The sequence below is a fragment of the Lipophrys pholis genome (genome assembly GCF_963383615.2).
Source record: "Lipophrys pholis genome assembly, chromosome: 20".
In the NCBI taxonomy this organism is placed as follows: Eukaryota; Metazoa; Chordata; class Actinopteri; order Blenniiformes; family Blenniidae; genus Lipophrys; species Lipophrys pholis.
The window spans coordinates 13,013,168-13,030,679 of record NC_137648.1 but is presented as its reverse complement, the minus strand read 5'-3'; the positions used below and the strand labels follow the sequence as shown (position 1 = coordinate 13,030,679).

The window sequence follows — 17,512 nt, the reverse complement described above, 5'->3', positions numbered from 1 at the left end:
TAGTTGAGATCATGTCAGTGTTTGCTTTCTATCTTGGTTCCACTGATACAAACATTTTTTTTAGGGACTCGTCTCTGGTAAGTCCTGCAATAGTATGTTAAAGGAATGTTTTTATTTTATAAGGAACCAGTGTGCAGGGTTTGAGCGATCCACGGAGAGCAATTTATTATTTCATTGAGTTTTTGAATGTTGGTGCATAATAATGCCGGTGGCATTTGGTTTGTCACCTTAGAATGAATCCTGAATATTCACATGGCAAGTGTTCATGTCCGTGTTGCCCAGGATTTAGTATTAGCATGTTACTGCACCTCCAGATCAGGCTCTTTGTGTTTTTGATCAAATTTTATGGCCACCATAGGTTCTCTATGAGGACAACAAGAACGATGGTTCAATAAAACAAGATTATAAGAAACCTGAAAAGTCTTCATGGCCATGGCTGCAGTGAAAAAAATCTGTTCATTATTTAAACCGTGAATAAGATGGAAAATATTTCCCTTTAGTAAATTGCATTTTAAACACAGCAGATTGGATGTAATATAATTTCAAATCCCATTTATGTTGATGTAATCATCACATTATGTTTAAAGTGTTTCTGGGTATTACTTAGAAAAAATGTAGTACTTTGAAAATTGTAATACTTTTTATGCAATAAATTGAAAACACAGACACAAATATACATGCAATTAAATGAAATATCTGAAAGACAAATTAATGTAAAAGAAATGTAATGTTATAAGTCAATTGTTCATAATAATTTGCACAATGGTGCCTGTCTGACATCAATGAACCTCTTTGGTAAGTACTGAATATACTGATTCTGATTTCAGAGCTTTATTACATGTTGACGTCTCACATCATCTTGTTTGCTCTCAGCTGGACACGACAGAGGGGACACCTGACATGGGGGTGACTTCATATTGGACGGACAAGGAAGGAAATGTGGTATTTGAGCCAAACACACCGAAGGAAAAGATGAAGACTTCAGTCACAGGAACTAAAACGCAGAAACGAAAAGGTAAAAAAGATGGAAATTAAACTTGTGCAAACAGTGTTTTATCCAAATTATTTATAGTACATTTAAAATGTTTTTTTTTTTATCTTGCAGGTTCAGTCGCAAAGACACTTCCTGTAGAAAATATGGAGGGCAAGAGCAATGAGTTGGAAGAGGGGAGACATGATGGTGATATCACAGATGCTGCTACACCAGAACCCAGAATGTCAGATCCAGAGAAAACTGAAGATGCAACAGAACAACTAGAAGTTCCTGAGCAGCTTGAAGACACTGCGGAGGAACCTGAGCCACAGGCAGAGATACAGCCTGAATAAACAGAGAAATGCATTTATTATCCAATAGGTATGCTGTGGACACAACTTAGTTTTTTTTTTTTTATTAACAATCATGATAATATTGATAACAATAACTCACTGTTTTTACTGTTTGCATTTCTGGATGTGGATGTTGTCTGTGTATCGTTTTGATCATGCCTGTTTGAATAAAAGAGCCGTCGCAATATCTGCTGATTTAATTTGTGTCTTTGCACAGTGCATTGTGTTGGAAGATTCCGGAATAGAGACGGACGCAGGCTTAGAGGCTTAAAGAGGCCGAGTGCTCTCCTGCTAGAGAAGAACAAAGCAAACATGAGAAATTCTTGGGGTGAAACAGAGCAGAATGAATTTAAATCAACAAGTGTAAATGTTGAAGGGGTCCAGTGGAGATGATGCACACATATGATCCACTTTTAGAGTTTTATTTTACCAATTGATTTCAAACATTTCACTGGGTAGGAGAACAAAAAGCAAAAAAATAGAAACGTTTTGACTTTATGTGTTGAATCGACCATTTTATTTGTTCGCAGTGCTTCATCCATTCACTTTGTGTGTGTTTGTAGTGGCTCTATATCTTTGTTGTCTTTTGTTGTCTGTCTGTTGTGTGTTTGTTGTCGTGAGGCTTCTCGCTGTATATTTCTTTCTCTTCTCGTTTGTTTTATTTTGCTTTATGGTTTGGTATTGTCTGTTTGTGATACATGTTTTTACCAGTGTGATCATTTTGTATTTCTGTCTGCCTCTCTCTCTGGCCAGTTTTTTTGTCCTGGTTGTCATTGTGATTAATCATTTTGTCTGTCACTTGTTATTTGTGTTAATTGTTTGTTTCTGGGTTATGTGGTGGTTTATTTGTGGCACTTCTTTTTTATTGTAGTGATCTTTCTTTGTATCCTTGTTGTCATTTGTGTCGATCTATGGCCATTTATTGTGTCTGTTGTCAGTCAGTATCTAATGTTTGTGTCTGTCGTCATTTTGTTTTTGTCTTCAGTGTTCTTCTATTTGTGGTACTCTTTTCTAACTTGGTGATAATTTCTTTTTCTGAGGGAATCGTGTCTGTTTCTGGCTTCTTCTCATTTGTATTTCTGTGGTATTTGTTGTTAGAAGAATTTTCCCTTTTAAAAGATGAACACAAACAACAGTCTTGAGGTTTAAACAAACTCACCCTGACAACATGGCTTTGAGGCTAGTTTCATAGCAACAAGGCAGCTATCTCTCTTGACAGCATCACTGATATTTCAGCTTGGGTCTCAGTATTGTGTTGTGTTGTGTAGGCTACTCTTAAAGAGATTTGTTAAATAATGTATGTTTTCTTTGAAATTTTTTACACCCCATTTGACACCCCTGCTGTACAGGATTAGAAGATGGATGGATGCTTGTTTATGTCATTGGTTTATTTGTGGTATTTTGTTTCAGTTTCAATTCAGTTTTTTCAGTTTTTTTCAGTTATGTGCGTCTCGGTGACAGCAAGCGGCGTGTGCGAGCCGCGGAGTCACGTGACGCGCCGGGCGTCTGAGCGCAGCTGACTCGGAGACTCGACCGTGAGTCTCAGCGCAGGATCAGACTGAGGCTGCTGCTGCAGGTAGGATGGTTTCACCTCCAAGACTCTTCTCCACACTACGGGTTGTTTCTTATTCATTTAGAAAAAAAAACTAAAGCGAAATATGTGTTGAAGTGTCTCGCCCTTGAGGAGCCACGTGAGTGTAGCTCGCGAGTCTTGTTTGATACCGAGTGTCGCCTTTGAAGTGTTGCGGTGCAGAAAATGAACGATAAGAGCGGACTTTCTCTCAGTTTGTGTCTGATAAAAACTGAACATGTACTGCTGTTCAAAAGGTTACATGTATACGTTTCTGGTGAAATCAAAAATCCACAGTGTTTTGTGCCTTACCGCTACACAGCATCACGTATTGTCCAGAACAATGCTGCACAATGATCAACAGGTGGATAACCTCCCAAACAAGGTGAACATTAATCCACGCTACCATGGTGTTAATTTCGATTATTTACTTACCTGATCATATTTGTCTTGCACTGTAAGATTGGTAAACTGCTTAAAAAAAAAAACCCATTGTAAATGAGGTTGGACTTGCTGATTTCATTGATTTTTCTCCAGGAATAATACTCTTTGATTTAATGATATATCAGTGTAAATGCCCAACATTCAGATTTTTAGATGTTTTGTCAATAAACGAAAGACACCACTGCATCATCTTGACCTATGGAATAACAGTAACTCCTCAGGAAGCCAAAGTTGGATCATAGAGTTTATTGAATCACAAACATGGTGGGATTAAATCTGCCACAGACTGGTGGTCAAAACGATGCTGGCTGACACAGGATCACGTTGGACCCTCGGACGTAATGCACGGGACAAACGTGCAGAGACAGGGAAAGCTAGATTTGTTGTTAATCTTGTAAAGAGGATTAACACTTCTTAAGGTCTTGTCACCCAGCAGCTCGGAGAGAACGCCATGGATGAGAAGTGGCCGGGCATCTTGAACTACGGTGAAGAAAACTTCCTTGAAACAAAGTTTCGCAAAAACTATCCAAACGCTGAGCCAGAAAAGATTAAAGAAGTCCAAAACATTGTAGTGCGTCGTTCAAAAGGCCTTTGTTTCGCTTGTGTAACTTGTTTAAAACTGGCCACAAGATGTTGTTTACATTGGATACAGGAGCTGACAAAACAATGTCCCCTGAAGTTCTGCTTACTCACTTGTTGTTCTCCAGCTCTCCTCTGTCGTGTTCTCCTTCGTTCTTTATAATTAGAGCTGAAAAAGTTAATGTGATTAGTTAATTTATGGGAAATCACTGGCAACATTGTTGGTAATCTGATCTTTATTATTTTCTGAACAACACAGAGTAGTTGCAGTCATGTTCGTGTCTAAAACTAAAACTAAACCGAACATCATCGCTGTGCTTCATATTCACTCATGTTCATAACAGAGGCTTCTGAATGAAGAGGTTTTTTTTTTTTTTTGGTGGGATTAAAAAAAAAGAAAAGAAACCCATGCTAAATTTAGTTGTGTGTAGGTCATGCAGATAGCGGGTCGCCTGCTCGCTGGGGAGATCTGGCTGTGCAGCCGTCACGTCCTGATGACTGTCATCCAGACTCTTCTGCTTTGTCCATTTAATGAGCACTGCACTTTCAGTTTACAACGTGCAGTACTGTACTGTACTTGGCTGAAGGGAACGCCACAGCGTGTTGCAGGAAACACTGCATCACTGTGTTAACAGTTCATCAACTTCTGGATGGACTTGTGTGACATTTCATTCAGGTTTTTTTTTGTTTTTTTTAATCAGACAATCAAGTCTAGCCAGCAAGTCAAACCCAATCTATTGTGCTTGGAGACGAACATTTGTATAATAACTCATAAATTCCCTTGTTCTCTTCAAGCTATTTTAAGTATTTATTAATATTTTTGAGCACATAACGGCGGTAGCAGGGGGGCTGGTGTTAAGATGGCTTACGTAAGCACATCAGAGCTCAGGCTGAGGGTTATGTTTTTTTTTTTTTTGTTTCTCAAAGTACTTGTAGAAAGGTCACAGGAGCTGTGGTGCATGGCACAGTCCAGCAGCCAGCTGACCAGGAACGGGGGGGGGGGGGGGGGGGGGGGGGGGGGGAGAAAAAGTCTACAGCTCAGCTTGAGTATGTTGTGGAAGTAACATGGTGCTCGCAGGGAGGTTACCTGTAGAACAACAGCAGGACCGGCGGCTCTACCTGAAGTCCCCCTGGACTCTGGTGAGTTGGCTTTTCTTTGTGATTGTTTGTTTCTCTCTGTTTGCCCTGTGATTGGTTGGTCACCTTTCAAGCAGTCGCCTGCCTTTGCCTGTTGCCACCCAGCGACCCCAAGTTGTATAAATGGCATTAAATATGAAATAATTTCCCTGAAATGACACCAATTATTTTAGTTTACTTTGGTATGTATGAGAGAGGAAACGGCAAATCTTCAAACAGAGGAAGTTAGTACCAGGAACTGTTGATTCGGGTTCTTCATTTTCTTTCTGTCTAACCAACTTTTAGTATCTCTGGTCTGGTAAATCACTCCTTACATCATAATAACTCCAGTTTATAGTGTGAACTGTGATCTACCTTCACACAGATTGTCTGCATTACAACTGTGACGAACACGCATGTGAAAGCATATTTATTTAGTATCTGCTGTGATTCGCTGTCACGGTTATAAAATCTAAATGTCAGTGGTATGAGCTTGTTGGAAATTCAGTTCTTTAATTCCAGAGATGTGCAATTTTCCTGTTTTTAGTTGAAAATCCAAAATGGTTAAAAAAAAAAAACGACCATATTTCTCATCGCCTGTTTGTCAGTATGTGTTGGAGGTGAGTTGGCACGGTGGCTGCTACTTTCAGAGGCTCAATGGTGTCAGAGTCCATCGAGTCCATCCAGCTGGTATGCAGCTTCGATTCAGGCACAATAAACTGTTGTCCTGTAACACAACTCTACGCTCTCCCCGCTCAGGCCATACACACATGGAAAACCTCTCATTGTATGATGGACGTGGTTTAGAACGCTAACGCATATGGACGCACACAGTGTTTTTGTCAGCACGTGTAATTACAGCTGCTGATCAAGGTGAAAGCTCATAATGACACTCGCATGGCTGCTGTTGACGTCCTGCGAGGACGAAACCAGGTGCAGTCAAGACGAGTGGTAAAAGACAGGCGGCCTCCAAATGGAGCGTTGAAAACAGTGCTGTCAGCTGAGAAAATGTTTGATAAATTTAATGTGGTCACCTTGAAAATAATGACATGAAGCAGAAAGTGTCCCACCACTTATTTAGATTTAAATAACATATCATACAACATGCCAAGGACATCCTCACATGTTTTATTTATGAATTTTCAATAATAGAAAAAAAATATCACTTTTCACTGTTTCCGTGTAACTTGTATAGATGCATTCTCTGTCTATTTTAAAGTTTGCTTGGCAACATGTTGAATTGATGCATAAGAAGGAGGGCACAAGTTCAGTAGATTTCACACATAATAAACAGAGAAGTGACAAACCACTTGACTGTTTATCTCCTCTGTGCAGTCTGTTTATTGTTTGTAATTAAAGAAGAACCTCTTGGTTACAGGTCCCATTGGACTCTTAACTTGAAGTCGGGCACATAACAAGTTCATTGTTGCTCGACTACTTGTTATTCTTGTGATAATTTTCAGGTCCGCACAGCAAATCTAAACCATCTGGCTCATAATTGACCCAATTCGACAAACACTGACTGAGTATTTGGTTATTGTGATGCAGAGTCTGAGTCGAAAATGATAATGCTTTTGTTATATAATTTCAGTGTACAGAAACTGATTGACTTAGCTTTTATCACTGCACGACTTCGGGGAAAGATGCACATTTCAGACACCTTAAATGAAGAGAGATGTTGGCATGGTGGTGTTGAGTTGTCAGAATAGAGCGGATATCAAGTGTCAAGCTGCTCTTGGGCTATTGATGTTAAGTAAAAGGTGAAAAAAAGGCCTCATCTCCTCTTAAGATATTTGGAGTTATGAACAGCAGACAGATAAGAAGATGTAGTGGAATTTATTGTCACATTTATTAAACTCCTGAAGCAGACATGCAGCAGTGCCAAACTGTCCCTGATCAGACATCAGTGATGATGATTAAGATGTTTTCTCTTTTTTTATCCTTTTATCTCAAAGTGTCATCACCACAAAATACACAGATTTATTGTACATGAACGGGACATTGAAAGAATTAAAGCAATAAAGCTAGAGTATTTATCTGACTTTAAGTGGGTCACTTTTGTCCCTATTGACGATGGCCGATGTTTCTTGTGAAGATAGAAACACACACCATCTCTCGGTTTGCTGCTGCCGTGTTGCTGCACTTGAGGCCCTGATTAAGTCTTGATCAGCCCAGGACTCTTTTGAGGAAAATGGGACAGAGCCGCTGTGTTTAGGGACCGGCTTGCATTTCCTTTGCAGACTATTCTGAACAACAGGAGCCTTAGCGCAGGGACGGTGGCCTAGTAAGAAATCTTCAGATAATTTTGGCCAGGTCAGAAGCCCAGTGTGTTTTAATGCACATAAAAGTGGTATTCACAACACATGTGGTGTGTTTACTGGCAGGCGGACACCATGAACTATGTGGGGCAGTTGGCTGGCCAGGTGCTGGTGACAGTGAAGGAGCTGTATAAAGGGATCAATCAGGCCACGCTGTCCGGCTGCATCGACGTGATTGTTGTCCGACAACCTGACGGGACTTTCCAGTGCTCCCCTTTCCATGTTCGCTTTGGAAAACTTGGGGTGTTGCGCTCCAGGGAGAAAGTGGTGAGTATCATTCTCAAGGTTCTGCTTGTATTCATATTTTGGTCTTTGACATTTCAAGGATGAGCATTCTAAAATTTCCAGAAACGTGCCTGTGTATATTTTATTTTGTCCAGATAAGACATAATTCAATACATTTGAATCAGGTCAGTTGGATTTGGCCATTTGCATCGGAAGATGTTTCGCCTCTTATTCAAGTGGTTTATTAGTTCTTAATCTGAAATGCTTAGAAATAGGCTATAAAAACAAACAAACAGGTGTTAGGTCATACTGAAGTTAGATTTAGCAGTACACATAAAAGAAACTGGAGCTCTTGTACATCTCTAACCTAAAAACAAACTGACAAAACAAAAAAAAGTGCCATTGATTTTATGTACTGCACCTTTAAGAACAGAGAAACAAGAAGCAAACTGAAACTGCAGCTTTGTACTTGTGATAATTTGTTTCTTTTGAAAAAAAAACTTCAACATTCAACATACATCAGTGAAATAATAACATTGTTGTTCTTCTTAAGAGTGCACGGGAAACAGGAAATTTCACTGCAATGTGTCACTCTTTTTATAACCTAAATAGCAACTATTTAAAAAATGTTGGGTTTCTGTGTTTGCAGATTGAACTTGTGTAATCGCAAAGCCGCACAATGCGTTGCGTGTTTGTCAAGATACGCTCTGCTTCTCTGATACCACACAGTCCAATATTTTTAAAAACCTTCTTGCACTTTCTTGCGATTCACAAGCACCAGGTAGCAGTCAGTTGAGCCCTCACTCAGCGTCATATTCAATAGCTGTGAAGCGGAATCCTTCATAAAGTTCATAAAGCAGGTGGCGTCTACTGCAGACATACAGGAGCACTCTGAATGGCAGGAAGTTGTCTGCGGTTGACTGACAAGACGGCTTCAATCATTCTGTAAATCATGTGGACAATAAAGCCCCGGCAAAAAAAAGCTGTAAAAAGTTTTCCTCCTCCCCTGTGAAATATCAGCATGGTGTACCCGGCAGGTTTTAGTGGACTTTTAAACCAAATGAAGTCTTTCTCTGTGTAGCTGAACTTTAATGCTTGAGGTAAATCTGAAGCACAGGTTTCATGAGCTGTTTTGTAAACACACATATTGTACTTTTCTGTTAAGCCTCATTAGTGCCTGTTTAAAGCAGAGGCCATCGGACTAGAACGCAGTGACCGGGCACACGGTAAACCTCTCTAAAGTGTGAATATTGTTTGACTCTGCAGATTGATATTGAGATCAATGGAGAGCCCGTGGAGCTCCACATGAAGCTTGGAGACAATGGAGAGGCCTTTTTTGTTCAGGAGACAGAGCAGCTCAATGTGAGTTTTGAACGCTGCATGAGAAAAATTAAGCAGATTTTGATCTTAAAACAAAATAAGATTGACTTGACAGCCTGCGATAGCTGATATATTTGCCCAAACATTACCTGTTTTCACTGCTCTGTTTTAAAAATGTTTTTCTTTAATGCAGGAGATTGTCCCAGCCCATCTAGTGACCTCGCCCATCCCCACAGAAGAAGCTCTGTTCAGGAGCAGAGACCCCAGGAATGGATCATCAACAGCAGTGGCTAGTCAGTCTCTCAGTCCTGAAGAGCAGATTTCCGGAAACCTCCATCTCAGCTCCAACCCCGCCGGCAAGAAGAAGAAGAGACGCAGGAGGAAGCACAAAGCCGAGCAACGCAAGGAGGACCAAACAGCAGCTTTCACCTGTGGGGAACTGGAGCTGTGTGAGCTCAGTTCAGATGAAGAGCCAAACGCACACAATGGACGGTAAGTGGAAGTGTTTAACGGCTCAATCATAGTATTGTCTTCATTTGATCAACGTTTTCCTTGTTTCTTTCAGAGCATCTTTGTTATCGATATTGAAGGACAGCATGGACCACAGGCAGCACTCCCCACTCACCACCCTTGAGTGGGACAGCTACCCTTTCTCTGACGGAGACTGGTCACCCTGCCCCATGTATGTCAAATATTTACATTGCTCATACCAGCAGAGAGACACACTAAGGCAAAAACCACTTCATCAAGACAGACAGGGCTGAGGTTGTGTTTGGGAGAGCTGAGTCAAATGGGTTTTCTGCTTTACACCAGGGACGTGTCTGAACCCATGTCGCCAAAGAGTGACTCGGAGCTGATGGTGAAGCCGGCTGAGAGCATGCTCAGGGCCGAGTCGCACATGCAGTGGACTTGGGGGGAGTTTCCAGAATCCACCAGGGTATGTATTGGCTCATAAACACAGTCAGATGGAATTTGCAGGCTTGCCAGAGTCTTTAGGTATGTAACAGGTTTGTTTTGTTTCCAGGTCAGCAGAAAAGAAAAATCGGGGCTAAAGACACTGACCATCACCCCCTCAGAGAACACACATTTCAGGGTCATATTGAGCTCTGAAGCCATGGAGGAAGATTCAAGAGGCGAGCAAACGGCAGACACCATCCGTAGTATTGTAAAACCAGAACCTCGGACAATCAAACACGAACCCGCCGAAGCCGAGCCAAAACTTTCAAATGTACTGTCATGCAGCTTTGGCTCTGAGTCGTGTCCCAGTAACTCAGACGTCAACACAAAAAATGTACGCAAGACCAGATGGACTTCTTCACCACCAAACCGCAGGGACAGCGGCTCTGCAGCGGGCGCTGCTCCGAATGAGGACGGAGACTCTGCAGCTGTTGGTCCGGATGCAAGCGGCTCCTCCAAGACCACCGACTCCTCAAACAAGAGGAAGGGTAAAGAGACCCACTGAAAATATCTTTCTAACCAAACATTCATTCATTTCTCATTGTACAGTCGGAAGAGCTCTTCAATTATGTCTTCAAACACTTTAGCTTCTTACAGATACAGCTCCTCCAACAGATGTGTTACAAAGTGAGGTCCTCCCTCACTTTCCCTTATTCTCGAGGATAATACTTAGTGCATGCAAAAGAAAAGGGGAAGAAGCAAGAATCCAGCTGCTGCTATTTTTTTTTTGTCTTTTCTTGAGAAAAACCTCATAAACTATGACATCCCCACAATGACTGTTAATTTCTAAAAGGACAACATCTACTAGAAATAAATCGAAGGGCCAGTCTTTCTTGTGAGATAAGGGACTTCTAAACAACCTGACTATATTTGCTTATAAAGACGGATTGTGCCAGTAAAATAGTGTATTTATTTGTGTGTTTATCTGTATTTCTAACAGTCGTGGCAGTTCAGTCTCAATGTGTGAATCTTAACAGGAAGGATGTGGTTTCTGTTTGGGCCTGGCTTGATGCTCTTGTGTCTGAGAGTTGTTCTGTGTTCTCAAGCAGAAGTAAAAAAAAAAGAAGAAGAAACTGGGAAGTGTGAAAAGAGATGTCAGCATTTTCTTTGAGGGTGTTTTCTTATTTTGCTCTAATTAAGGTGTGAGAAAGAGGAGTCAACATCAGGGTCCTGAAGATATTTATCTGGAAGACCTGACTGCACTTGAGCCTGATGTTGCTGCCCGTTACTTCCCACAAAGGTAAAAGGCTGCAGGTCCTGTCAGAATAAAGCCTTTCTAAAGCATGCAAGATATATGATAATTGTATTCACAATCCCTCCATGTAAACTGGGGTCAGAAGTAGTCGTAATAAATAATTCAGACTCAGATGAATATGACAGAACTTGTTTATCGCACCTCCTGTCTGTATTTCAGTGAGTCTGAGCAAGTTCCGAAACACTGGGTGGAGACGGGGCATCGGTCTGGATCCCAGTCGCCCCAGTCGATGGGCAGCGCAGCAGCAGATAGCGGCACCGAGTGTCTCTCCGACTCTGCTGGTGACCTGCCTGATGTCACACTCTCTCTGTGTGGCGGCGTGGGGGAGAACTCTGAGATCTCGAAAGGTGGTTAACTTATCATTTGCCTTAACTACAGTGGGCAGGTGGAGTTTTGCCTCCTAAATAGCAATTATTTGATGTCAGGAATTACACCGGCCAGTTTTAACATTATGACTTCCTGCCTGTTGCTGTTCAACACCTTTTTTTTCTTTGGACCGCTCAAGACCGAGACACACCCGGTCGTCTAACCATAAAAGTGTGATCTTTGTTCCGTTCCGTACATTTTGATGTTTTTTTCTGCTTCTAAACTCATCAATTCTCAGAGCAAAATGTTAACTTATGCTATGATAAAGAGATAATGAGAGGTAGAAAGTTATGGCTGATGGGTGTACATTGCTTTCACAGAATGGTTACTTTCAGTAGAAGTTTGCATGTTGACACATTTACATTTTAGTTTTTTCAACTTTCCCGCAGAGAAATTCATGGAGCACATCATCACTTACAATGAATTTGCAGAGAATCCAGCACTCATTGACAATCCAAATTTGGTGGTCAGAATCGCAAACAGGCAAGTCGTGCTCCTCTCCAACAAATTTGCTTCTCTCTTATCATGCCGTTGTTTTATTGGTTTGAAACTTTGTATAATTTGCACATAACAACCCCCCAAAAAATGACATATTTTCAAGGTATTACAACTGGACACTGGCAGCGCCATTGATACTCAGTATGCAGGCTTTCCAGAAGAACTTACCAAAGGTATGTTCTTGATGAACATGGTTAGCGTGAGCAAGCTCTGTACTCTGCATGTTAAGCTTGGATATATTCAAATTCATGTAATCTGTCAATATCAGGCTACAGAAGAGGCCTGGGTGAAGGAGAAAATGCCAAAGAAGTCTGGACGTTGGTGGTTTTGGAGAAAAAGCAGTGTGAAACAGGTGTGACGCTTTGGGGGAATACCCCACACTTTGAGTAACTTTGCATTTTAAACGAGTTTAGAGATTGTAAACAAGTTTTTCTGAATGCATCTGCAGCCAGATCATTTTATTATTACACAAGTACTCCTCACACCAAACCATAACGTCCTGTACTAATGCACCGCTTCTCTTTGTAAATATTGACATGCTGCTATAAACATGTTAATAATGTTCCTTCCTCTACTTAGTTGTCACTGGAGACCAAGCTGGAGAGGCAGGAGTCTCTGACCAGCGAGAGCCCTGCCCTCCGGCGGGCCCCAGAAACACAGTGAGTCAGCAGCAGCACTCCGGCTCACAACACGACGCACTCGCACACCAACACGATCAGTGTTGGGTAAACATGTTCCATAGAGGCTGGATTAGCATGTTAGTCAGCAAGCAGTGCTCTCATTCCATGACTCATAAAGTCATTAAGAACCACAGGGTTATACTGTCACCACTGTTTTCACAAGGAGACAATAGTTTTTCACTTTTAGAAATCAGTGGTAATGCGTATATGTTTGTGTACATGAAGAAATAACACATATTGTGTTGAAGAGAAGGAAGTGTGCTGCCCTCTGGTGACAGTATAAATTCATACTACATTCTCTCCCCTGTAGGCAGAAAGCAGCAGAGTGGTCCAGTGATGATGAGACTAGAGAATTGAGTGCAGTTGCGGCTGCCCTGGTGCCTTCTGAGCGTGTGCAGACAGAAGACCCGCCCCCTGCCCCGTGTCACTCTTACAAGAAGTCCCTCCGACTGTCGTCTGAACAGATCGTAAGGAGCCAGTTTGATCATTCCAGCTTCTTATTGGCAAAAAGCTGAACAGAGTCAGGAGGAGAGTTTTTACTTATTTTATTCACAAAACAACTTCAGTGGTTTCCCTGCATGTCAGATCACAAATATCTTTATCATAAATGCAATATGAACATGCAAACCTGCATGTCAGAATGTGAATGAGAACATAAACAAACTGAGGAGTATCTCCTGTCCCTCTATAGTCATTTCATTGATAAAGAATTCAAATGTAACAGTGATCACCGAGTGAGAGGCTTTAATTAAAAAAAAATAAAAAATCTGATCTGGTGACATCTTGTTGCTTCAGGATGTATCTCAAAACTCTCAAGCAGATTACAATGACTTAATGGAAAAATATGAAGTTAACCCTATTTAAGAGCTTTGATAATGTATAAAAATTGAGCCACTGTGGAAATGCATAATAAAATATGTGTATATTTTATATTTAACTGAAATTTCCCAAGCATTACTCTTGGGTTCTTTATAATTCTGTGAAAATTAATACTGCATTTGAAAATATCTTATAAATTCCATAACATCAGGTTGTTTGTCCTATTTTTCAGCGTGAGGTCACAACTGTAATTATATGACTTTTTCATGTTATGAGTGTAAAAAAACTGACAAAGCAATTCAATTTCCAATGATATTCTCTTTTTTCTTAAAGGCGTTACCAGGTGCTGTAATTGATTATTTTCTGAGTAACAACAACACGGAGCTTAAATTCCTCAACTGGATGCGTTGTGTGTTTCTGACAGGCCAGCCTGAAGCTGAGAGACGGCCCCAACGACGTCTCCTTCAGCATCACCACTCAGTACCAGGGAACGTGCCGCTGCGAGGGCACCGTCTACCTTTGGAACTGGGATGACAAGGTCATCATCTCCGACATCGACGGCACCATCACCAAGTACGACAAAATGGCGAAAAACACATTATTTTGTCATGTGTGAGTTTAGCATGGGAGGGAATTTGCCCCACCGTAGTGGACGCTGCTATTTGGGAGGACTTTTGTATGATGTGTTGCGGTTTGTTTTCCATGGGCCTGTTTCCACGGTAACAACCTGCAACTGTGGTTAATTTTCTCCAGTTGAAGGGAATTCAGACAAGATGATTCTTGTTTTGACTTTGTAGATGGATTTAAATTGATTTTGAACATGTTGCATGTTCAACAGATGTTTTTTATTTTTCTACGCAAGCAATGTGTTACTCAGTGAAGGAGCTCTCCAAACATTTGCATTTTTATTTTTCCTTTCTGGTGAACATTGAACTGTTCAATCACATCAGTCAGAGGCAACGCTGCAGTTTTTCAGTTCATCCAGAAAATCTAAATGTTGTGATTTCAATAGATTACAGAACTCAAGACCGTCAATCGCAGGTTTTTATAGCTTCAACATCATATGAAACACCGTCACTTTGAACTACTGGCTTCATGGTATCATGAAATGCTTCATCTATTGAGAAAAATAACCTTGAACACCAGGACATAGTCATTCCTCAAGTTTCTTCTTGAAAATGGGGAAAACCTAATGTTTCTGATTAGAATTCTTTTTTTTGGCAGTAGTCCTCCAGAAGTATAGAAAATGTCTGACAATGTCTGAGGTCAGGTGGTGAGATAGATAACAGCCGCTGAAGCGAGGTTGTGTACGTAGCCGACTTGTTCGATTATTTAAACTTTCAAATCAGACAGTGTGACTGGAAAAAAAAAAAAAGTATTCTTTGTGACAATATTGAGCACCTGTTAAAAAAAGAAGCCTTTTCAGCTCTTTTTGTCATATGTTTATTCTCACTGCAAGAGATTACATGACATGATTTTAAAGAGGCAATACTTAAAGGATGATTTATAATTTTCTACAAAAAAGATCCATATGCAGCAAAATAAATCAGATTTTTTTTTATCAGAAAGTTATTGAGCTTTAAAATAAACAAAGAGAAAAGAAATAAATGTTGTTACTATAATTTTTTAATACAAGCTCCCCTGTCTTTCCTGACTCAGGTCCGACGTGTTTGGTCACATTCTGCCTCAGCTCGGCAAAGACTGGACACACCGGGGCATTGCTAAGCTGTACCACTCAGTACACGAGTAAGACATGGATCAATGTCAAGTTCTCTGTACATTTAAACACATCAGACAAAAAAAAATTGACGAAATATTGCTCCGTCTGCTCTCCACAGGAACGGTTACAAGTTCCTGTACTGCTCAGCCCGAGCCATCGGCATGGCCGACATGACCCGTGGGTATCTGCACTGGGTGAACGACAGGGGGACCCTCCTGCCTCAGGGACCCCTCATGCTCTCACCCAGCAGCCTTTTCTCTGCTTTCCACAGGTGAGGTAATCCCCTGCTCCCTGTCCCACTGCTCTGCTTCTTTAGTCTGCAGCGGCATGAAGGTGAGACGCACCATGGCTGAGATTGTTTTGTTGTTTCACAATCCCTTAGTGATGAATGTTTTGGGAGATTTGCAGAAGCTCTGCTGGAGCTATGCCATTAGCGATGTACTCGGATACAGCGCTTCCAGAAAATTACAGTGCGAAGGAAACAGGAACTCGGAGGAAGCCATTCATTATGATGTAAAATTCAGTCAGCTGGTTTTTCTTCAGTTGAGATGAAATATTACTGGGAATCACACAAACGGCACTACTTTTTTTTGGCAACATGCGAAGATCTCAACTAAAATAAAGTAATGCACAATTACCGAAGGTTCCCATCAGTTTGTTGCTTCCTCTCTCCATCCTACTCCCTGAGGTGACCTTTCCTTTAGCTGTAAGCCGGAGATAACCATAAGATTCCCATTTAATCTCCATCTCCGCTGTTTTTCATGTCATCAATAGTTCCTTATCATTTATGTTTGAACAGTGGGTGTTATGCAAAGTTCTGCATAAATGCTGGAAATTGTATTCCCCTTACAGCAGCGCCATCATTGGACTTGCAACAAACTTCATCAGAACTTAAACACAACAACAATACAACGCTATTAAGGTGCCCTAAAAAAGAAAGACAATTAAAAACAAATGAGTTAATTATTAATATTCTCAGCAACCTGTAAGGTAAATTTCTCTACTTTTTAAATAAGTAGACTGTAACCAAAACAAAAGTAAGTATGAAGCATGAAACGGTAGTGCTGCTCCTTCTTTCTGTCTCACACAAATCAGTGAAATACCACACTGATGGTGATGCTGTTCATCTAGGCTTCTCGTTATGAGGTGTGTTGGTCATGGATGGCATGAAAGTCAGAACAAATTAGCTTAATTAGAAGGAAGCGACTCCAGCGGTAGCAGCAGAGGGCCAGAGGTCGTATTGTAATCCTCTTGTTTTCAAATCCTCTTGTCAGAGAGGTCATAGAGAAGAAGCCCGAGAAGTTCAAGATTGAATGTCTCACAGACATCAAGAACCTGTTCTTCCCAAACACAAATCCTTTCTACGCCGCCTTTGGAAACAGAGAAAGTGTGAGTCTGATGTCTTTCCTTCTGTATTTGTGGTTTTTCTTTAAAAAAACAAACAAAAAAAACCAAAACAGGGCAGAGCTGTGATCCTTATTGCTGTTTTTCTTTCTTGTCTTTAAGGACGTGTCTGCCTACAAGCAAGTGGGTGTGCCCGTGTGTCGGATATTCACAGTGAATCCCAGAGGGGAGCTGATCCTGGAGCAAGCCAAAGGCAATAAAACGTCGTGAGTAATGGCGCATCACTTTCCAGCCGTGCCTTTTTAATTTCTCCCACAAATGTTTACTATTCCCACTGCTGTTGTTGTTGTGCAGATACAGCCGGCTGAGTGAGCTGGTGGAGCACGTCTTTCCTTTACGAAGCACACAACACAACGCCACTTTCTGCTGCCCGGAGTTCAGCTCCTTCTGTTACTGGAGGGAGCCGATCGCTCAGGTGTGTTTTCAGGAGCTGCTTTAAATACAATTATTTCCAATCACGTACTTGAAATCAGCTTCGCTCAGTGACTTTAGGCACGGGTGTAATACTGAGTCTCTTTGTTTCGTAGTCTCCTGGTTGAGTCTTTCGGTGTCGTATATCTTTATTAATCTTAACATTTGCACAGTTTTTTTTTTTTTTAAGATAAGATAAATGTTGCCTATGCACGTATTTAAGTGGTGGAAGTCTATTAACTGTGCAGAAACATTCAACATGAGACAAGAATACTAGCTGCTGTACTCCATGTATCCGGCTCCTTGGTGTATTTAAATGATCAACGTCATTGTCTCTTTAAGGCCTTATTTGTTTATGAGACTTATTCAACTTATACTTTCTCAATGATTAAAGTTTGGAGAAATGTCCGAGATTTAATAGTTAACAGTTAACTTAGTTTAGCAAAAAAAAAAAAAGAAAAAAAAAAAAAAAGACTGAAATGTAAGTACTGCTGCTATTTATTC

General features: G+C 40.9%; 1 protein-coding gene across 2 annotated transcripts; it reads left to right on the top strand.

The window, feature by feature from the left end:
- Window positions 1–2,782: 2,782 nt before the first annotated feature.
- LOC308125576 (phosphatidate phosphatase LPIN2-like) lies at window positions 2,783–17,451 on the top strand. 2 transcript variants are annotated; one of them, XM_080489439.1, is made up of 20 exons: window positions 2,783–2,902; window positions 7,420–7,620; window positions 8,845–8,940; window positions 9,092–9,390; window positions 9,464–9,580; window positions 9,712–9,835; window positions 9,923–10,343; window positions 10,996–11,095; window positions 11,270–11,457; window positions 11,866–11,959; window positions 12,078–12,147; window positions 12,243–12,326; window positions 12,554–12,633; window positions 12,965–13,121; window positions 13,898–14,046; window positions 15,133–15,219; window positions 15,312–15,464; window positions 16,468–16,582; window positions 16,700–16,803; window positions 16,892–17,451. In XM_080489439.1, the coding sequence occupies exons 2-20, from the start codon at window positions 7,429–7,431 to the stop codon at window positions 17,034–17,036; spliced, it is 2,775 nt and encodes a 924-aa protein (XP_080345565.1). In that variant the 5' UTR covers window positions 2,783–2,902; window positions 7,420–7,428; the 3' UTR covers window positions 17,037–17,451. The 2 variants fall into 2 exon arrangements, with proteins under 2 accessions (XP_080345565.1, XP_080345564.1); XM_080489438.1 differs by lacking the exon at window positions 2,783–2,902 and adding an exon at window positions 4,849–5,059.
- Window positions 17,452–17,512: the final 61 nt, after the last annotated feature.

Coding starts and splice junctions, on each gene's coding strand:
- LOC308125576 (XM_080489438.1), top strand. CDS start 4,985: ATGGTGCTCGCAGGGAGGTTACCTGTAGAACAACAGCAGGACCGGCGG. Junction 9,581..9,711: donor GACTGGTCACCCTGCCCCAT/GTATGTCAAATA, acceptor GCTTTACACCAG/GGACGTGTCTGAACCCATGT. Junction 11,458..11,865: donor GAACTCTGAGATCTCGAAAG/GTGGTTAACTTA, acceptor ACTTTCCCGCAG/AGAAATTCATGGAGCACATC.